This window comes from Hordeum vulgare, chromosome 4H, assembly GCF_904849725.1.
Source record: "Hordeum vulgare subsp. vulgare chromosome 4H, MorexV3_pseudomolecules_assembly, whole genome shotgun sequence".
Lineage (NCBI taxonomy): Eukaryota > Viridiplantae > Streptophyta > Magnoliopsida > Poales > Poaceae > Hordeum > Hordeum vulgare.
Window position 1 is genome coordinate 340,981,973 of NC_058521.1, and position 22,426 is coordinate 341,004,398.

General features: G+C 51.9%; 1 protein-coding gene across 1 annotated transcript; it reads left to right on the forward strand.

Annotated features, from left to right (window-relative positions):
- Nucleotides 1-10,324: 10,324 nt before the first annotated feature.
- LOC123448590 (14-3-3-like protein GF14-D) lies at nt 10,325-13,764 on the forward strand. Its single transcript, XM_045125543.1, has 5 exons — nt 10,325-10,882; nt 11,387-11,465; nt 11,548-11,670; nt 13,217-13,333; nt 13,419-13,764. Exons 1-5 carry the CDS (start codon nt 10,464-10,466, stop codon nt 13,479-13,481), a joined length of 801 nt encoding a protein of 266 aa, XP_044981478.1. The 5' UTR covers nt 10,325-10,463; the 3' UTR covers nt 13,482-13,764.
- Nucleotides 13,765-22,426: the final 8,662 nt, after the last annotated feature.

Consider the following 22,426-nt stretch of genomic DNA (forward strand, 5'->3'; position numbering starts at 1 on the left):
CATAGCGCGCAATGTCTTGTTTCATATTGGGCCACCAGAATCTTTGCCGGATGTCTTGGTACATCTTGGTACTACCTGGGTGAATAGACAATGGTGTGTCATGAGCTTCTTCCATCACCTTCCCAGTCATCCTGAGATTTTCCTTCTTATTTGGGACGAATAGGCGACCCTTGAAATACAAGGCGCCACCTTCATCAACAGTGAAAAAGGAGGGTTTACCCTTTGCAATATAGCTCTTAATCCTGTCGACATCATCGTCAAAGTTTTGTATATTCTTTATGGAGCTCACAAGATCTGGTTCAACCACTAGGTTACTGAGGGAACCCTGATTAACGACACGGAGGTTCATCTTTTGATACTCTTCAGGAGGGGGAACAAGGTAACCCTGAGGAACAATGTGGAGGTTCAGCTTACGGAATTCCTCTTGCAGACGATCGTGAACCTGATGAACCTGGAGGTGGTTGCAGTATGACTTGCGACTTAAGGCATCAGCCATTACGTTAGCCTTGCCAGGGGTATATGATATACTACAGTCAAAATCTGCTATACGCTCCATCCATCTTTGTTGGCGCAGGTTCAGCTCCGGTTGAGTGAACAAGTACTTCAGACTTTGATGGTCGGTGTAGATTTCACAGCGATTACCGACAAGGTATTGTCGCCATTCCTTCAATGCATGAATGACTGCGGCAAGCTCGAGATCATGAACTGGGTAGTTCTCTTCATGAGCACGCAGTTGACGTGAAGCATAAGCGATCACCTTGCGATCCTGCATTAGGACACAACCTATTCCTTGACGAGAAGCATCACAGTATATGACGAAATCCCTTTTCGTATCTGGAGGAGCAAGTACTGGAGCGGACGTCAGTTTGTCCTTGAGTGCCTGGAAACTTTCCTGACATTTATCAGTCCATTCATACTTAACACCTTTGTGAAGCAGGTTGGTTAAGGGCTTCGCAATCTTGGAGAAGTTCTCGATGAATCGACGGCAATAGCTGGCGAGTCCGAGAAAACTTCTGACTTGCTTGACATTCTTCGGGGGAGTCCAGTCAAGAATAGCTTGAATTCGTTCGGGGTTGACCGCAATACCATCCTTGGAAATCACATGACCAAGATAAGTCACTTCGTCTAGCCAGAACTCACATTTGGAATACTTCGCATAGAGTTTATGCTCCCAAAGCTTATCCAGTACAAGACGAAGATGTTCAGCATGCTCTTCTTTGTTCTTTGAAAACACCAGAATATCATCCAGATATACCACGACAAATTTGTCGAGGTAGTCCATGAATATATAATTCATCAATCGAGAGAAAGTTGCCGGTGCATTGGTTAAGCCAAAGGACATGACGGTGTACTCGTATGATCCATATCGAGTAACAAAGGCGGTCTTTGGAATATCCTCCTTGCGAACACGGATCTGGTGGTATCCCAATCTCAAGTCGAGCTTAGAGAAAACGGTGGAACCAGCAAGTTGATCATACAAATCATTTATCCGCGGGAGAGGATATTTGTTCTGAATAGTGGCCTGGTTGATAGGACGATAGTCTTGAACCAATCGATTTGTCCCATCCTTCTTCTTAACAAAGAGAGAAGGTGCTCCCCAAGCAGAGGAACTCGGACGGATGAAACCCAGACGGAGCGAGTTGTCAATTTCTTGCTTAAGTTCAAGGAGTTCATGTGGTGGCATTTTATAAGGGCGCTTGGCAATAGGAGTGGTACCGGGTACCAAGTCAATGACAAACTCGACAGCTCGAGCAGGGGGAATCCCCGGAAGTTCTTCTGGAAAGACATCTTGGAACTCTCGGACCACTGGTATGTTTTCAATCCCTTCAAGAGGCGACGCATTTAATGCATTCAAGGCATACAGCCGTGCCTCAGCATTACGGACGAGATGAGCATGGTAGCTTACTAGTTCATCTGAAGGGTGTAGGAGGTGGACGGTTTTGGTGGCACAAACGATCGATGCTGTATGAGTTTTCAACCAGTCCATCCCCAATATGAGATCAATGTTGGATGACTTTAGTAGGATGGGGTTGGCAAGGAATTCTAATCCTTCAATTTCAACTGGAACATGGGGGCAAACCACAGAGGTTCGGCATTCGCCCCCAGGGGTGTTTACCACTATCGGGAGGTTCATCTCTTCGCTCCTAATGTCATGCATGTATGCAAAATTTTCCGACATAAAGGAATGCGATGCTCCTGTATCAAACAATACAGAAGCAGGTACTGAGTTAACGAGAAGTGTACCCATCACGGTAGCAGGCTGGTCTTGAGCTTGACCCATATCAATGTTGTTGGCCTGACCACGAACATAAGCTGGCTTAGTGTTGGAGTTGCGGTTCTGGTTGTTGCCACGGCCAGTTGCGGGAAGTGCCAGCTGATTCTGATTCTGCCTGCAGTCTCTAGCACGGTGACCTGGACGGCCACACTTGAAGCACAGCCCGTCCTCAGGACGGGAAGGAGGAACTCGAGGCGGTGGAGCTGGGAGCCTCGGCTGCCTAGGCGGTGGAGGAGGCAGGCGAGGTGTAGCATAGGACGGCCTCGGAGTAGGAGCAGGTGCATGGTACATGTTGTTGGGAATCCAGATCTTCCGCTTCTGTGCAGATGAGCCCGAAGATGAGCCCATGTCACGGTTGCGCTTGCTGCTATCTTTGTATTCCTGCAGACCAGTCTCAACCTGAATAGCCTTGTTCACGAGGGTGGCGAAATCAGCATAGTCCTGAACGAGGAGTGTCAGCTTGATATCAGGGTGGAGGCCTTCACGGAACTTCTCCTGCCTGCGTGCATCAGTCGCAATGTCTTCTTCAGCATAGCGAGATAATTCCAGAAATTCCCGCTGATAAGCATCCACAGTCTTGTTGCCCTGGACTAAGTTGCGGAACTCACGCTTCTTCCGATCCATGATTCCCTGGGGAATGTATCGAGCACGGAAAGCAGCCTTGAACTCTACCCAAGTGATGATAGTTCCATCGGGCTGAGAGCGCCTGTGGCTGTCCCACCATTGAGCAGCGGGACCCTTCAGAAAGTAGGCGGCAAAGTTGACATAGCTCGCCAGGGGCACATTAGCAGACTCTAGCTCATAAGAAATGTCACGGAGCCAGTCATCAGCATCTAGAGGCTGAGTTGAGCTGCGGTAGATCGCAGGGTTGAGGCGGCAGAAGTCTTGCAGTGTCACGCCTTGTGGTTGGTTCATGTTCGGCCTTTGGAACTGATCCATGAGCCCTTGCATAAACTGGCGGTTCAGCTCAAACTGTTGGATCATCCCCGCCATATACTCAGGAGGCGGGGGTGGTGCATCGTTGGCACGGCCACGCGGGCGGCCAGCTGGTCTAACCATCCTGTTAAATATTTAGCAGGGGTAGTTTAGCTTAAAGTAATTGAAAGGCATCTCACGCATTCATGAAGTAATCAAGCATAATGAGAGGGAAAAGCGATAGATACTCCATAGTAGTTGAGTTCGACATACAGACCCATACATAAGTTCGATTACAGACTAACGATTAAAAACTCGAAATTTGGCGATAGCCCGGACGCATTTGACGATACCCTGGACTCACTAGGCGGCGCGCAGGCACGCGGTGGAAGAGTACCACGACGAGATGTAGCGATAAGGCTACATCAACGTCGGAGAGGACGAGCGAATCCTGGTAGCTGGCGGTGATAGAAGGTAGGGACAGGACCCTGTGTCCCGTTGTGACTCTGGTGACGGTACCGCATCCAGTCGAGGAGCTGAGGTCCAAGTGCAGGGGTTCTACCCCCAACATCTGTCCACTCGAGAGCTGATGGTAGCTCTGTCCTGCTCGGCTCGCGGATGCGCAAAGGGGGAACCCTCGGACAGTGTGATGGCTGCAGCTCTGTCAATGCGTCGTAAAGACGAGTGCGCGTAGCATACAGCTCCACAGTCAGAGCTCGGAAAGCACGATCCATTGCCTCAGTGTACTGCACCAGAATCCGCGCGTCGTACCGACGCGTCACGTAGGGGGCGCAGACAGCGACGTAGGAACGGTCGTTGCGCTCCCGAACGTCAGAAGCGTAGGCAGTGAGATCAGACCCAGTCTCATCCCCAGCAGGAGCATGCGGGATGTATCTGAAAGGGCTCTCCTCTAGGTGAGGGTACGCTCCACGAAGACGGGTGATGGCGATGTAGGCCGCATCGTGGACGGCCATCTCGACCGACACTCCAATACCACAGAACACGTGGCGCTCGAGGGTCTCGCCGCCCCTCTGGTCGAAGATGCGAACCTCAGCCTGGTACTGGTACTGGTTGTACTCGCGGAAATCCTCGAACACAGTGTACTCGGGGTACCAGCGATATCCCAGCCTGGTCAGGAGATCGACCAAAACGGCCGGGAACCCAGTCGTCTCGGTGGCCTGTGTCAGGCGCACGTGCTGTCTTGCGGGACGCATCTGAAAATAAGATTGACGAATGTCAATGACAGTGTGTGTAATACATATTCAGGAGAAAAAGAGTAGATAGTCCAGCGCTCCGGATTGATGTGATTCGAGAACCTAATGTTAGAGTTAGTAAAATCTTTGACCGATACTAATACCACCCAATTGAGATGTGGGCCCGTAAGCCACAACATCAGTGTTAGTAAGTTTTTCAAACACTAGACTCAACTTCGGCCAAGGAGTTGGAAAGGGGGCTACCTACAGGCAGTTGGCTCTGATACCAACTTGTGACGCCCTCGGCTTAATCGTACGCTAATCATACACGCAAATGCGTACGATCAAACCCAAGGACTCACGGGGAGATATCACAACACAACTCTAGACACAAATAAAATAACATCAGCTTCATATTACAAGCCAGGGGCCTCGAGGGCTAGAATACGAAAGCTCGATAAGCACACGAGTCAGCGGAAGCAACAAATATCTGAGTACAGACATAAAACATGGGGTGCCTTAGAGGAGGCTAGCACAAAAGATACAACGATCGAACGAGGCGAGGCCTCCTGCCTGGGAACCTCCTAACTACTCCTGATCATCAGCGGCCTCCACGTAGTAGTAGGCACCGTCGGGGTAGCAGTCGTCGGCGGCGGGGACCTCCATCTCCTGGGCTTCATCATCTGGTCGCAGCAAACGGATCAAGGGAACAAGGGGGGAGCAAAGCAGCGGTGAGTACTCATCCAAAGTACTCGCAAGTCTTACATCAGAACTATTCTAATAATGCATCAGTATCAAAGAAGGGGGGGTTATATGTGGACTGACTGCAGCAATGCGAGAATAGAGAGAGAAGGCCTAGTCCTATCGAAGACTAGCATCTTCAGGGTCTTGCAGCAATAGACGAGAGTAGAACAGGGGTAACACAATAATAGTCATATTGTTGCAGCAATATTAAAGTGAGGTCACGCCTAAAGATCCTCCCTCGACTCCCTGCGAGGAAGCAATCCCGAGGCAAACTAATTCCAGTTAAGTAACAATTGTAGTTGTAAAAGATCGGGGCACAACTCCAAGTCGTCATGTAACCGTGGACACGGCTATCCGAATAGTTAATTTTCATCCCTGCAGGGGTGCACCACATGTCCCGTCACGCTCGATAACACTCTGGCCGGACATACTTTTCTGGGTCCTGCCCGGCCTCGGAATATCGACACGTCGCAGCCCCACCTAAGACTAATCAGAGAGGCCAGCCCGCCGGTCTAAATCCTAAGCACAAAGGGTTCGTGGGCCCAGTTCCCCTTCACGCTCCTGCACGTGGCGTGGGCGGCCGACGTCAGTCCTAGCATCCCTTAATCACAAGCGCGATGCATCTCGGGACCACTCGGGCGCGCGCCGCTACACTGCTGGCATCTGAAAAGCTTCGGCTGATACCGCGACGTCGAGTACCCATAATTCTTCCCGCGTAGCCGGTTAGTGCGAAAAGGCCTCCGACCAACCCAGATCAAATACCCAAATCCATTAGCATTTTAATTAGGCCAGCAACACAGTCTCGCGGGAATCCACCCGTCTTACAACTAAACACCGAAGATCCCAGTAACATGGTCGAGTAACTGTGTGGTTGTAACATCGGGGGAATCCGAGGTATCACCCTCGTTGGATTCCGAACGATGTACCCGTCAAGGTGGGCTTAGAGAAATCACCCTCGGGGGTCCCACACTCGCGGGGTGGCACGACAGAGACGTCATCGGGAATGGTGAAAGAGGGATCACCCTCGATAACCACGACCGACTAGCTATACTACAGAGATATCATCAGGAGTACTTAGCAAGGTGTCACCCTCGGTACCCGATAGTATCTCTGTAGCGTCGTACAACGAAGGGGGGTGAATGTGCTGTGTCGGGTCTGGCTCGTCGATCAGAGATCGAGATTTGAAAACAAGCGGGGCAACTGATCTACGGGGTCAGAGGGGATGACTGCTCCACCTATACTAAGCAGATTAAAGGTACAGGACTGAAAGTAGCAGTTCATCAAAAACAGGCTATGCATCAGATATAGGAGCTAACTACAACAGTAGCAAAATACTAATGCAAGCAGTAGGAAGAAAGACATAGGCGATATAGGAATGATCAAGGGGAATTTGCTTGCCTTGCTGCTCTGCGGCAAAGGACTGATCGGCAGGGTCGTAGATGTACCCGGCAGCAGCGTCAGTCTCGGGGTCTACCGGTAAGAAGAGGGGGAAGAAACAATAAATAATAGCACCGATGCAACACAAAACATGACATGGAAATATGCAGGCTAGACATGATCTAACGCAGCAACATCCGTCATAGACGGGTCGGAAGAATATCTGACGATATTTTCCGGGTCTCGGGCTACTACCGGTTACACTGGAAACGATGGAAAAGTTCCATGTTTGCTATGCTAGGGACGTGTGACAGACGAACGGGCCGTGTATCCGGGTTCGTCTCGCTCTGGTGATCAACTTTCATGTTGAAATTATTTTGATCTGACTTACGGATTATTTAATATTAATTTTCAAAGGTTTATTAATTATTTAGGAATTAAAAACAGATTTAAATGATTTAATAAAATCCTATTATGACATCATCGCGATGTCAGGCTGACATCAACGTTTGACCGGTCAACTGACCAGCGGGTCCCGAACGTCATAGGCACAAGTTTTATTTAAGATTAAATATTTATAAATCAGATTAATTCAACGAGGGACCCACGTGTCATACTCTAATTATGTCAATTAATTATTTTAACTAAATATCTATTTATTTATTTATTTAAGAAAAACATTATTTTTAATTATCGCGTGGGGGCTCCCTGTCATAGACAGCGGTGCATTGGCCCCACCGGTAAGTGGCCTAAGGTTATTTCCTCATTTATTTTTAATAGATACCTATCCGTGCAAATACCGTATTCCTCTAAATATCCAAATACACAAGTACATAAATCACATCACATACATACATACATACATCTAATACACCATTTATTCCTTTTCATTTATCTTTTCTCTCAACACTCATCTCTCATCTCTCTGTTAACAGAGACAGAGAAGTTCTTTTGCTACTCCACCTAGAAGAACACAAACTTCGAATCCTTCTACCGGAGTCCACCGTCGACGGATCGAGGCCCCGTTTGCCGGAATGGAACCGTGACGTCGAGGAGAACGGTAAGGTGGGAGGAGCCCGAGGAGGGGCTCACCGACGGTGACGTGACGACCCGGTGAAGCCGGAGTTCGCACGTAGTTGACGGTGGAGACGGACGTGGAGGCGGTGACGGTGACGGTGGTGGTGACGTGCCGGCGAGGAGGAGCCGGTGAGGAGGGCCCCGGTGAGGAGAGGCCCCCGGAGGTGGAGCCGCCGACGGGGAGGGGCGGCCACCGTAGAGAGGGCCGCCGGAGAGGGACCTCCCGGGAGGGGCCGGCCGCCGAGATGGGGGGGGGCCGAGGTGGCCGGCACCCCTGCCGGCGGGGTGGAGGCCGAGAGGGGGCTCGCCGCGGAGAGAGGGGAGGAGCCGCCGGGGGGTGAGGGGGATGAGGGGGGCGGCCGTGGGGAGAGGAGGCCGCCGGGGTAGGAGGAGGCGGTGGAGGGAGGAGGCCGGCGGGGGAGGGGGCTGCCGGCGGGGGGAAAGGGCGGCCGCCGGTTGGGGAGGGAGAGGGGCGAGGTGGGGGGAGGCGAGATGGGGGAGAGGGGCGACAGGAGGGGAGGGAGTTACGGGACTGGGAGGAGGTCGTGGGGAGGAGAGGGATCGTGGGGAGGAGAGGGTCACGAGAGGGAGGTGGGGGTCCTCTCGTGGTGGAGGTGGGGTGGGGCCCCCACGAGGGGGGGGCTGGCGGCGGCGGCGTGGGGAAAGGAGGGAGTAGCGAGGGAAGGGGTCTGGTCGCCAGGGGGGGATTAGGGTTTGCGGGATGGGGCGCGGGAGGTGGCCGGCTGGGCCCTTTTTGGCCCAGCTGGGCCGGTTGGGGGGGGGTTGTTCCTTTTTTTTTTTGATTTGTTTTGTTTTATTTTCTCTTTTCCCTTTTCTTTTTATTATTTCTTTCTTTCAGTTTTCTTTCTTTCTTTTATCATTATTGTTTCTTTAATACTTTCCTCGTTTTTACATATATATTCTTGTAATATTTGCAATGAACTCATAACGTACTCTAGTTTTGTTTTCAAATCTGAAATCCGGACAAACTCGAATCAACGCGGGTCTGAGATGGAAATCCGATGACGTGGCATCATTAACGGTTGATCACTGTAGCTTAATTACGATTACTACTGTAGAAAAAGTCGAGGATGTCACAGAATGAAACTGCCAAAAAGATTTTTTCCGAAACAGAAAAAGACCGGGAAGCCGGAGAATCTGGGCAGGGGGCTTGCAGGGACCCCACAAGCCCCCTAGCCGCGACCAGGGGGGCCCGCGCCTCCCTGGCTTGTAGGCTCCCTGGGCCACCTCTGCCCTAGGTTTTGCGCCTATATATTCCCTAAAATCTCGAAAAAAATCAGGAGATCATCGAAAGTACTTTTCCGCCGCCGCAAGCTTCTGTCTCCGCAAGATCCCATCTGGGGCACGTTCTGGTGCCCTGCCGGAGGGGGATTCGGATACATAGGGCTTCTTCATCAACACCATGACCTCTCCGATGATGCGTGAGTAGTTTACCTTGGTTCTCAAACAGAGGGAAATACTTACTGCTCCTGTGCTGCATCACCCTTTCCTCTTCAAGGAAAAAATAAACGCAAGCTCAAGAGACGAGAGAAGGATCTCTGGCACCATTGCGAGGGAAGGACTTTTGTTGCCGTAGCAGTGTGGATCGCGTCAAGGGAGTTCGACAGCTTGTTGAAGTAGTCCTTGAACGCCAGCTCCATGGCTTCGATCTGATTCTTCACCGGACGCTGAAGACGCGTCTCGATTGCGTGCACCATCGCGAAGATCCAGGCTCTGAATACCAGATGTTAGCAACCCATCGATTCCTCTCTCGATCTATTAATCAATCACACGAATCAGGTAGCAATTTGGGGATACAACATCTGAGTACACGGATTGGGGAAGAAGGAGGAAGGGGAAGAGAGCCGTCGCATGTTCCGTGCCGTGATCCACTGGATGCGTCTTCCTCTAATGAACGACAGTTAAGCAGGCCGCGGCTCACACCCACTCGGGCCCCTCGTTCCTTGGGTTGGGCTTCTTGGTTCTTGTGGGCCGCATGGCTAGCGAGGTTGTCGGCCTCAGCATGTCACTCGGCTTGACACGATGTAGTATATTTTTCATTTTTTTTATAATGCGGTGTTTTGATGTGTCTTGTGTGGTGTGATTTTATGTTATGTACTAACCAACCGATATTTATATCGAAAAATTTCAACGTCATTGTCTCCGCAAGATCCCATCTGGGACACGTTCTGGTGCCCTGCCCCCTTCTTCCTCCTATCCCATGGTTCTAGATATCAAAGGGTGTACGGGATTGATATATTATTATTAATCATTTGCTCCCGAGTAATTTTAAAAATCATTGATCAAGTCAACATATTTAACCCAATCCCAAATCGGATACCTCAATTGAATAAAAAGCTTCAAAATTAAGGAGCATAATAAATTAAAAAAATTAAATAGAGTAGCTTGTTGAGAAATTGTTGATTTGGGACCAAATTCTAATTGAAGACTGCAATTGATTATGAGACTTTAATTTTGTGAAGGTTAGTGATACATTTTCTTTGTACCTAAATAACTAGTTCTCCTCAACTAGAGTTCTTTAGGTAAAGAGATTCTTTCAACTACAATTATTATTTAGATATAGAGGTATATAGAATATCTTTTTTGAACAGGACGCTGCTGAAGATGCTCACGCCCTCCCAGGCAGACCGCTCCGCACGGGCACTCCCCTTTGACCGCTCCGCTACGTGGCTCCCCGCCCGCTGACACGCCCTCCCCTCCCCGCCCCGCCCCGCCCCGGGGACCTACTCAAATCCCCATCTCCCCCCGCTCCCCCTCCACCCCGCACCTCCCCACAAACGCGTATTGCCTCCTACGCCCCCGGATCCGCTGCTCCACCCCCCAACTCCGTTGCCACACGCCCCTTGCACAAGCGAGCAACCATGTCGCCGGCGGAGCCGACGCGAGACGAGAGCGTCTACATGGCGAAGCTTGCGGAGCAGGCCGAGCGCTACGAGGAGATGGTCGAGTTCATGGAGCGCGTGGCCAAGGCCACCGGCGGGGCAGGGCCCGGGGAGGAGCTATCCGTGGAGGAGCGCAACCTGCTCTCTGTGGCTTACAAGAACGTCATCGGGGCCCGGCGCGCGTCCTGGAGGATTATCTCCTCAATCGAGCAGAAGGAGGAAGGTCGGGGCAACGAGGCGCACGCCGCCACCATCCGCTCCTACCGCACCAAGATCGAGGCCGAGCTCGCAAAGATCTGCGACGGCATCCTCGCGCTGCTCGATTCCCATCTCGTGCCATCCGCCGGAGCCGCCGAGTCCAAAGTCTTCTATCTGAAGATGAAGGGCGACTACCACAGGTAGCTGTCGCCTCCTTATTTGCGCCACAGATATTTCAAATCCATGACGTCAAGATGTGACTATTTTTTATGACGGCGCTCTTCTTTTGTTGGAATGAGGACGTGATCTGTGAGTACGAAGTAACGGGATGTGATATGATATAGTTCTTTGATTTATTTTCTACGGTAGTTTAGAAATTTATGATGGTTTGGTGCTGTGTAGGGCAGGATTTGAGTTGTGGGCTTCCTGTATGATTTATGGACTGGTAGTTTTATATAGGCTTACTAGTCTCTTGCATGAGATGATGCGGATGCGAGTTTAATTTCTGGTGGTGTGTTGGTAAAGTTAGTTTATTTTCTCATTGGTGATGGAGAGTAAAAAAAAAAAGATTGTGATATGGGGTCATTCTATTGGTTTGGGTTTAGTATGTGATTTGTGTATGGTCACACAATGCAGTGACTGGGAGACGTGAGCTTCTGTTGCCCAGTGAACGACGTCTAATTTATCCTTGTGATATTGTGCAGGTACCTTGCAGAGTTTAAGTCTGGTGCGGAGAGGAAGGAAGCCGCCGAGAGCACCATGAATGCGTACAAAGCTGCTCAGGTTACTGATAAGGCAATTTTTATGTGTACACATAGATATGACGAGTAGATCCTTCAGGCTGAGTTCTGTACATTGTTTGCAGGATATCGCTCTAGCAGATTTGGCGCCAACCCACCCCATCAGGCTTGGGCTTGCACTCAACTTCTCTGTGTTCTACTATGAGATCTTGAACTCCCCTGACCGCGCCTGCAACCTTGCAAAACAGGTTTGGTGGTTCTCCTTTCTTCTCCATTTTTTTCAGTTACCATGATTGTCAGCCCAGTGTTTGATTCCAGCTGGTATCAGTGGTGATTATATCCATGGCCAACTGGGGCAATGTACTACCGCCTCTCTGATTTACTAGAGGCAGATTGCCAGCTAACATGCTTGTGGATAGGTTCTGCTCCAACTCCCTTAGCAAATGAAGCTGCGGGAAATCAATCCACTTCTAGCATCTATGCTTCTGTGGGGAAAATTGATAAAGCTTTGGTGGAACTCCCACAATTTTTTCCAATTTTTCATCATCATGGAAGTTACTCCTCCATGCCTTAATATAAGACATTACTACATCCAATATGCTGCATATTGGATGCATGTCTTATATTATGGTGCGGAGGGAGTACTATGCTAGGATTTTGTTCATTTTTTATGTTAACTTCGGAACTGCTCAATCTTAAGGTACATGATACTCCCTCCATTTTTATTTACAAGGCCGCTATCAAAATTACATTTTGCAGAAATACAAGGCCACTAACACTAATCGATGCAATATTAATGGTGTTTGCCTCGTAGTAGGACATTAATTATCCCTTGCATGCATGCGAAAGTGAGATCATTGGTTTGATGTGTATGAGAAAGAAAAATACACATTAATTTACATGACAAACAAGGAGACAAGTTGCCTTGCAACATTGACTTAAAAGGCATTAACTTTTGCCTTGGTACCTGTAATATGGGTTTGTGGCCTTGTATAAAAAAATGGAGGGAGTATAAGGAATCCATACTAGCATGCTATTATGTAATTATGGTTTGTGATGACCACTAAACTGCACTACCTGCATCCCCTGGCATATCTCGGAAGCACTCTTTGACATTGTCAATATAGTACTCATATTTGTGAAGAGTTGTTTGTCTGCTGGCAACATTTCTGTTTGTGCTTGTGCTGCATGCATATATGTAGTTCAAGTTATTAGTATTAGAAGCATGCCAACTTTAGGAAGTAGTGTTGAACTTTCTTATAACCGTTGGTATTCTATATATCTATTATCGGATCTTTTTTTTCTCTGCTGTCTACTTTGCATGTGATGTGCACTTCTTGTTCTTTGAGTCCCTCATAGACTGCTGAATTATATCTTGATGTTTTAGGTAAAGTGATTTATCCCTATGTCTACCATGGTATCGAGTGAAGTGTGAAACTTGTGTGGTTTCTCAGTGTGCATCTAGACTAAGATTCACATGGCCTGTCAGAAACAGACTTAAAATACATTAATTATACTTGTCCATGTAACTAGTCCCTCATGCTCTACTGAATTATATCTTGATGTTTTATGTAAAGTGATTTATCCCTATGTCTACCATGATATTGTGTGAACCGCAAAACTTGTAGTGCTTTCTCAATAAGAATGTAGACTAAGAAGTACATGGCCTGATAGAAATAGACTTAAAATGCGTTAAGTTGTACTTGTCCATGTACTTTTATACTGTTTTGGTGCTGCTTTTGATATGTTTGTGGTTTATGAATTTGCTCAAATGAACTTTCCTGGATATTACAGGCCTTTGATGAGGCTATATCAGAGCTGGACAGCTTAGGCGAGGAATCCTACAAGGATAGCACTTTAATCATGCAGCTCCTACGTGACAATTTGACTCTATGGACATCCGACACCAATGTGAGCTTTCTTGGATATGTTTTAACAGTTTTCCTTTCTGTCTTCATGTTTCTCATGCCAACCGGTGTTTTATCCAACTTCGCAGGAGGATGACGTTGATGAGATAAAGGAAGCCCCAGCTCCAAAAGAATCGGGAGACGGGCAGTGAGGTGAATCCAAACAACAGTCTGCATTGTTGGGGGCGATGGAAGCCGATGGTCTTGGTTCTAGTTCATAATGTGGTCATCACTACCGATGTTTAATTATGCACATAAGAAGTTTCTGGTCTATGTTTTTCTGGTGCTGATAAATGCTGGCTGGAGTCGTGTTTTCTTGTTTAAATCTGGCCACAAAGCAAAAGACCTGCTCTTTTTCACCATTAGAAAGTTTGCTATATCAACCATGTTTGACGAGACTTGATGCAACTAGTACTCCGTACTATTTTGCTTAAATTGAGGTGTCCTGTTCATGTGTGGCTGAACTACATCATGACAAGATGGTTTGCGCAAAGAGGTTCATTTGCACGTGCTAGCTGTGGCATGGTCTCAGTCCATTGAGAAGAAGGTGAAGGTTCACCTGATTGATGCTTTTCCCGGTCCAGTTTTCGTTGCAACTGAAGCAAAGAAGTGCTTTGCTGTGCCGTTACCGCCATTCTTGGCATTGCCATGGTGATTGATATGGCAAATGATCTGATGCGCTGCAAGGATTTTCCTATCTACTAGCCACTTTCCTGAAGAATGTAACGTGAACTAAATGAGGAATGTGAAATACAAATTAATCTGTAATAGGTGGACACATTCTAAAGGAAAGGAACCATTAGCTCTCTACCACATTGTTAGTAATGTTTTCCTTGCAGGCTATTCTAACATGCAAAACTAGGTGACAAATTAATCTGTAATAGGTGGACACATTCTAAAGGAAAGGAGCCATTAGCTCTCTACCACATTGTTAGTAATGTTTTCCTTGCAGGCTATTCTAACATGGAAAACTAGGTGACCCATTGCGTGAATTGGCTCATAAACCAACTCCAACCTGCAAGTTAAGCGAATTACTATTATGGAACTAAAGAAAAATCAAGTGAACTGTTGCACGAATTGGCCCATAAACCAACTCCAACCTACGAGTTAAGCGGATTATTACGAAACTACAGAAAAATTCAAGTGAACTATTTGAAAAGACAGAAGAGAAACAACTAATACAACCAAAAATTTAGGTGAGTTATTCGATGGATGTTTATATGTACATTGCCCATGCCGGTCTCTTATCTAAAATAGATAGCGTGTTGTCACAAAGAAAGTTTCTCAATTACCAACGACAGAAGTGCAGCTTGTTCTGCCGGCCAGAGAAACCAACATCATGGTTCATAAAAGGACCTGCCACAAAGAAAGTTTCTCAATTACCAACGATAGAAGTACAACTCGTTTTGCCGGCCAGAGAAATCCAACATCATGGTTCATAAAAGGACCTGCCACAAAGAAAGTTTCTCAATTACCAACGACAGAAGTGCAACTCGTTCTGCCGGCCAGAGAAACCCAACATCATGGTTCGTAAAAGGACCGACCACACCCCATGACCCATGACCCGGCCTGTCGGAGTCCTGGATCTGCGTCCAAGAACCTCTCCTTCAACAAGGTACGGTAACTTGGGGGCTTGGCTTGCGACCTGCAACACAACGGCAAACACAACAAGATTGGACGGCAAGTTCTCTCCTCACCGGAAATGTCGGGGACACGCGAGCTACCCAGGTTCGGGCCGCCGGAGCGTAAAACCCTACTCGTGCGTGTGTTTTTTGCTTTCTTGAAAAAGAGAGAGCTTGAGGCCCTTGTAGACGGAGGTTTGGGGAGAGAATGGGTCGACCCCCCCTACAAAGATGTCATCCTCCTCTTCTTGTAATGCCTCGGTCCTCTTCCCCGAAATCATGAGCGGGAAAGGAGGGCCACAACGCGCCAATTCAAAGGGGGACAAGGTTCTAGTCCTATCCTAACTAAAGGTGGTCTTCGCCTAGCAAAGTAGTCTTCATGACGCGGCCGTTGGCTCGACGATGGCCTCCTTCATAGAGCGTTGATCCGTCCTGATCCTCTATCACCTATATGGCAAGCTTTTGCCACCTCCTTTGGGAGGAGCAGCTCGCACTGTCTCCTAATCACAAAAGAAAAAAAACCCATGTCCGTGCGTGCTAGCATGGCCTCTGTCGTCTTTCTCCAAGCGGATGCGTCACCCACGTGATGGGCACAAAACCCTGTGGTTGGCACCGTATGCTAAGTCTCGCGATGCTGACTCGCGGAAGGGACCTCATAGGATTCCCTTGCCCTTGAAGGCCCAGTGGGGGGGGGGGTCCAGCAGCGAGGGAACCTAGCGAGGCACGCCCCTCATGAGGCGATTCCCCCCGGAGCAGCCGGGATCAGTTGCCCCCTTGGGCCGGCCCACACGTCGTCCCCAGGCTAGCGGCAGGAGGGCTGTTATACCCTGGGTCCCACTGGGCTCACAATAGCCCCTAGGCCTGCGGTGCGCACGTTCCCTGAGCGGGGCATGAGACGGCGCAGACCGAAACACCTCGGCCCCCAAAGAACTGCCATGCAGGGAGACGACGTGTGTCAGCCACGATGGGACGCGACGCTCCCACTCCCCCCCCGACGCCTCAGGAATGTTGCCTCGCTAAGAAAACTGGTACACGAGATATCAAAAGCATCATTGCTTGCCTTCTCTCGTACGCCTTCCTTGGGAACTACTCCTCCTTGCACAGGCACCCGCCGCTCGCCCTTTCCTCTCGCTTTCGTCTCTGTTGCGGTTTTTGCCATGGCATCGAAGAGGAGCGCTGCCGCCACAGGGCCACAGGCTGATCCCGTGGTGCAGTCCTCCTCCCCCGGGAGTGGCGGCACCCAGCGCCCTCGATCCTACCGGCACAAAGGCGTTGCGCCGCCGTCGACGAGTAAGTTCGCCAACCCACTCATCCATTGTTGTTTGCCATCGATGAATAAGGTGGAACGATTCGTTGACCCCTGCATGGCGCCCGCGTGCAAGAGGCAAAAGGCCGGGCGACCTCGCCGTTGTGACTCGCAGGCGAGGCTCTCGCGCCGGGCGATCGTTCGACCTTAGAGGAAGCTGGCACCGGGGGCGCCGACAGGAGGGCCGCGACGAGCCCCCAGCTCGCGGTTGGCGGTGCCACCCCGTCTAGAGGCAAGGGCCCTACAAAGGACGAAACCCCTGCCGGGAGCTCGACCACTCGGGGGGGGGGGGGGGGGGGCTCTCAGAAACGCATGCGTCGCACTTGACGCTCTTGAGGCTGACCTCCGAGCGTAGATCGCCCAGCGCAGGGAAGGAGAGTCCCGTGCCCGTCGGGCAGAAAAGCGGGCCAAACTCCACATGCAGGAGCTTGAAGCACGTGAGGCTGAAGTGTGCCACGCGCAAGCAGAAGTGCGTCGCACACGAGGGGGAGATGACCCGGAAGGAGGACGCCCTCGCGGTCTGGGAACCTCCTAGAGCGGGAGGGTGCCCGGTGTCGTCGTTTTCTCATGACATATGCCATGGGGTGGCTAATCGTACGTGGTTGGGACCGAAAGGACGCCGTCGGGCTCCGGAAACGGGATTGGGAAGGAGCGGTGCGAGACACACGAAGTATCTAGGCTCGAGGCCCTCCGTGGGAGGTAACACCCCTAGTCTTGCTTGAGCTGGTTGATGATCCGGCTGGGGATACCATATGCTCCTTGAGGTGTATGATGGAGGAGGAAGAAGGAGTTGGGAGCTCTCTCCGCCTCTCCTGCAAGTGTGGGTGTGTGATTGGGCGACCCCTTGCATGGGTAGTGTGAGGGGGTTTTATATGCCAACCCCTTGGCATACAATAGACACAGAAGGTACCCGGTGGGACCCAGCTGGCAGCCTCTCGAGCCGGGCAAGGGGCCCACCGATTGGATAAGTCTTGTCGCAAGTGGGGCTTGTCGGCTGCTGGGTCCCTTCTGGAGTTGGGGCCCGCTGGCCGGGCATCGCCATTAGTGCGTGCTTGTTACTCGGCGGCGTGCGCCGCGTTATGCGCTTCGTCTTGTGTAGCAAGCATCGGTCATCGTATGGCCGGCTGCACCGTTGCCATGCCGGAGTAGGTAATGGAGTGGATGGGGGTGTGCTCGTCAGTGTGCCCTCTTGGCTGGTCGTAGTCGGTGACGGTCAGTGGTACGGCCCCTCCACTATAGTCTCGCGCGGTCAGGTCAGCGGTACCTGAAACGCTGTGCCATACCTTTGGTGATGATGCCCCTGACGCGGTTTGTCAAGGCGATGTGACTAGGGCTGACTCACCGGCTAGCGAGGAGCAATCGAGTCGGAGGGAGTGTGGCCTCGCCCGAGCTGGCTCGACGGTGCAGCCGACCAGGCGTAGCCAGCCCCTCGCGGGGGGATATATATATATATATATATATATATATATATATATATATATAGAGAGAGAGAGAGAGAGAGAGAGAGAGAGAGAGAGAGTCCCTACCCCACAGGCATAGGCGCGTGTTTCCTTTGGGTCATTGGTGGACCGCGTTGATTGCCTATGTCTCCACCCATCGCGGAGCATAGGTCACCCACTCGGCATGGGATGGGCTCCTTCCGCATCCTCGGGGGGCCCCTGGGCGTATACAGCCTCGACTCGTTATTACGTGAGAGTGTCACGGGATGAAGTAGGTTCCGGAAGGATCGAAGGACGCTGTAGACGTGCTGCGAGTTGGTGCAGGTCCTGTGGGGATTGTAGAGCGAACGCGAGGGTGCTCTGGCTCCGCGATGTTTCCTCCTTCTCCTGAGACTGGTTGATGGCTTTTCTACTGCTCTACGTTGGCAGGTCCCACTCCCGCACATTTCCCTGCTGTTGTGAGGCTCCTCACGGGGCAAGGCCACGACACCCCCCGATACCGACCGAATGTGCCTGGACGGCACCGGGGTAGTCAAGTGGCTTTGTGACCGGTAAGGCTCCTGAGGCGCAATGCTCAGGAGCCCCCTTTGACGTTCGAGTGGCTCTGCGTCGCCAAGAACCGGTCCCGCACATTTCCCAACCTCCATTGCTTGCGATCATGGATGACCGCAACTACGGGGTCAAGCCCTGCCACCCCTGATAACAACCGAATGTCCATGGACGGCAGGATGGCAAGTGGCCTTATGACCGGTAAGGCTCCTGAGGCTCGATGCTCAGGAGCCCCCTTTTGACGCTCAAGCGCTCCCCACTTCATCCTATTGATTGTGGCCCTGAGGAGCCGTGGGGCTTCCCTAGGTCCCGCGATGGGGCGACGCACGCCGGCCGGAGCCCCCGAGAAGGGGGGTAGGTCGCCCAAACATGCAAGCAAGGCAAGATGTTAGATCGCCGAATGGATGGCGCAGAAGTTATGGAAGCATGCGTAAATGATATGATGGATAGAGGCATGCCCTGAACACTTGAAGTTCATGCGGCCAGCAGACGCCCCCTAGAGCAATGAACCAAAAAGTTACCTCGCATAGCTTCTTCGTGCCCGAGGGGCGCCTCGTGAGGTCCGGCCCTCGGCGCCCTTACCAGCACCGTAGTCGCCTCGGGAGAGCCGCGTCACATATGTCTCATCGCTTTCTCTGACTCATCCTCCCGGGGCCGGGGATACGGTCCTTCGTAGTTCCTCCGTGGGGGCGGCGGCTGGCGTCATTCCCCGCGGCTTGGGGGAGCTTCCCTGTCCGCGCCTCTTGGGCCCGGTGCTCCGTCATCAGGAGCCCTAGGGAACGGTTCAAGGGGGACCCCTCCAGAGCATTCCTTACTCGTGAGGGGGACTGGCGCCCGGGGTGGACACGGCAGGCTCTTCCTCGCTGGGAGGGTCAGGTGGTGTTTCATAGAACGGTATGTAAGGCTCTGCGTAGGTGTTGGATCGACCTCCAAAGCCGTTCAGTAGCGCGACCGTGGCGGCCCCTCTCGGCTGCGGGGGAAGTCCCCCCGGTCGTGTTGCTCGGAGTTCTTCTTGTGATGGGCCTTTGCACGTAGTCGCTTGTTCCTGTTGCCGCCGTTGGGTGGTCCTGGCATTGCTCGGTGTAGACTCTTCCCTTGGCACCCTGGCATGTCTCCATTGTCATGGTTCGCCCGCGCCGGCGCCTCCGCCGCCGGCTGCTGGCTACGCCTGAGGGAGCGCTCCTGCCTGGCTACCCCGGGTTGTTAGGGCCCAACCTGGTCTTGATGATGCGCGCTGGTGTGCGCATCAAACGCCTTGTCGCTCTCATCGCGCCTTTGGTGGTTGCCGGCATGCTGCGCCTCGAGGCCACCAGAATCTGGAGGAGGAGGATGGCAGCATGTGACACATCTCTCTTGGCCCCGTCCAGTGCCGGAAGGGCCCTGCCACTTGCAGGCCCGAGGGCCGTCAGGGGGTGCGAGCCCTCGGTGCCTGGCGCCTGTGGCCCTGGAGAAGAGTGGGGTCGGATGGCCTCTGGGCGATGGCGATCAGCTCCATGATGTGGTCCGCCTAGGAGTCGAAGCCCCCTTGCGTTGGTCGCTGGTGGAGCATCTCGCTCGCCATCTGCAACGCGTCGTGCGTGCTGAGGTCCTCCAGGTTGATGCGACACATTGTGGATGCCGGGGGTGCCTCCCAGTCGTCTTGTGCCTCGGCGGTGCTTCTGGTTGCGGCGGTGGATACGATGTTGACGATCTGGTACGTGTCGCGTGGTAACATAGCGCCGGTACACGTGCTTCCGGCCACTGTGGTATGACGGTTGGAAGCCAGCTCGACGAGGCTCAAAGAAGCTTGTTGGGCGCCGAACATCAAAGCAACGGGTCTTAGGGAAGGTGAGGCCCAGAGAAGACCTTGACACGCCCCCTACCTGGCACGCCAAATGTCGGATTTTGGGCTCCGCAAAACCATAAAGATTCGAACTCAGGGGCGTGTTCGAAGATCTCTCGTGGCCTCGCCTCACCTAACTCGCTACTCTTCAGGGATGGCAAAGAACTCACTCGATGGTGAGAAAGACACAGAACAAAACAATTTACCCAGGTTCGGGCTGCTGGGAAGCGTAATACCCTACTCCTCTTTGGTGTATTGCCTCTCGTGGAGGTTGGCGGATGAACTAGTACAGTGTTCGAGGGCCTCCGGAGGCTAGTGACTTTTGTGTGGTGTGGGTATGTGAATGAATGGATTGGATCGGGGTGGATGAGATCAGATCCCCTCTATGAAGTAACCTATCCTCTATATATAGTGGCGGCCCGGGTCCTCTTCCCTTATCGTCCACGCAGGAAGGGATTCCACAATGGCCAATCTCGTAGGGGAACATGGGAACACGCTCCCCCTGTCCAAAGGTGGTCTTTGTCTGCAAAAGGGGCTGTCAGCACAGCAGGAACGGGTCCAGGGGTGACGTCCGTCCTGCTGGTGGGCGGTGGTGGCCTCATTGCACCAGAATGGAAACCTTTGGGAGATGCCTTGGGAACCCGCGTACGTCCTTGCCCCCTTTGCACTAAAGGGGAAACTGCTCCGTCCTGCTGTCCGCTCCTCGCCTGTCCTTTCCTGCGTTATCCTTGACTCGTGACACTGGGTCTTGCCTCGGAATATCCGCCGCTTTGTAGGGGTCCTGAGGAGGCCCCCCTGCGGGTCTTGAGGTTGTTCGTCCTCACGAGGCTCGGCCCCTCGCGAGGGCCTTGCCTTGAGTGGTGCCGGGCCTGCTGGTTTTTGGTCGATGAAGTGGGCCAACCCTGGGCCACAGGCAGGCAGGTCTGGGTACCCCCATTCCTAGAACATCGACAACCATGGCGATGGTCGACTTTGCGATCTGGCCAGTTGCATCCCGATTGCCCATGATCTTTGAAAGTGGAGCCATGCTCACCATGGTGATGGTGTGCTCCTGGAAGTATTGCTTCAGCTTCTTGGCAGCGAAGTATATGCCGTAGCACATCTTCTGGTAGTGGGGGTAGTTCTACTTGGAGGCAGAGAGGACCTTGCTCATTAGATGGGGCGCTGAACTTGCAACACCTTGCCTTCCTCAGACCGCTCCACCACTAGAACGATGCTGACCACTCACGTGGTCGCTGCGATTTATCCGAGCATGAGCTCTTTCTCGGTTGGCGCGGCCAAGACGGGCATGCTGGAGAGGGCGCACTTGAGGTCGTGAAAGGCCTCATCCACCCGATCGATCCACTCAAACTTGGTCGACCTCTACATGAGCTGGTAAAGGGGTAGCGCTTTCTCGCCGAGCTGGCCGACGAACCTGCCGAACGAGGCCAGGCAGCTGGTGAACTTCTCGACGTCGTGGAGCTGCACCGGCTTTTGCATGCATTCGATGGCCCTGATTTTCTCCGGGTTGGCTTCGATGCCGAGTGCGGGACATGAAGTAACCAAGGAGCCGACCAACCGACACACCAAAGATGCACTTCTCCGGTTTGAGCCAGATCCTGCACTTGGGCAAGTTGGCGAAGGTCTCCCAGAGATTGTCAAGGAGGCTGAAGTGCTTCTTGGATTTGATGACGATGTCGTTGACGTAGACATGCACGTTCCTGCCGATTTGGGGCAGTAGACACTTCTGCATGCAGCGCTGGAAGGTGGCGCCTACATTCTTTAGGCGAAACGACATGGTGACGTAGTAGTATGCTCTGAATGGGGTGATGAAGGAGGTCTTTAGCTGATCTGCCGGGTCCAATTTCATTTGGTGGTAGCCGGAATAGGCATCGAGGAAGGATAGCAAGTCGCAGCCGGCCATGGAGTCGATCACTTGATCGATCTAGGGCAGGGCGATTGGATGTAGTCAATACACATGTTCAGGCTGGTGTAGTCAATACACATGCGCCAGGTCTTGCTTTTCTTCAGCACCAGGACTGGGTTGGCCAGCCAGTTCGAGTGGAAAACTTCCATGATGAAGCCGGGTGTGAGTAGTCGGGCAATTTCTTCTCCAATGGTACGCCGCTTCTCCTTGGAGAAATGGCATAGGGGTTGCTTGACCGGCTTCGCATTCAGAAGCAGATGAAGCTTGTGCTCAGCAAATTTCCTCGGAGGACCCGACATATCCTTGGGGACCGTGCAAAGATGTCCTGATTCTCACGGAGGAAATCGACGAACTCGCCTTCCTATTTGCTGCTAAGGGTGGTGCCAATGGTGACACACTGCTTCGGGTTAGCCGGGTCGAGTGGCACCTGCCTGGTGTGTTTGGACGGATGGA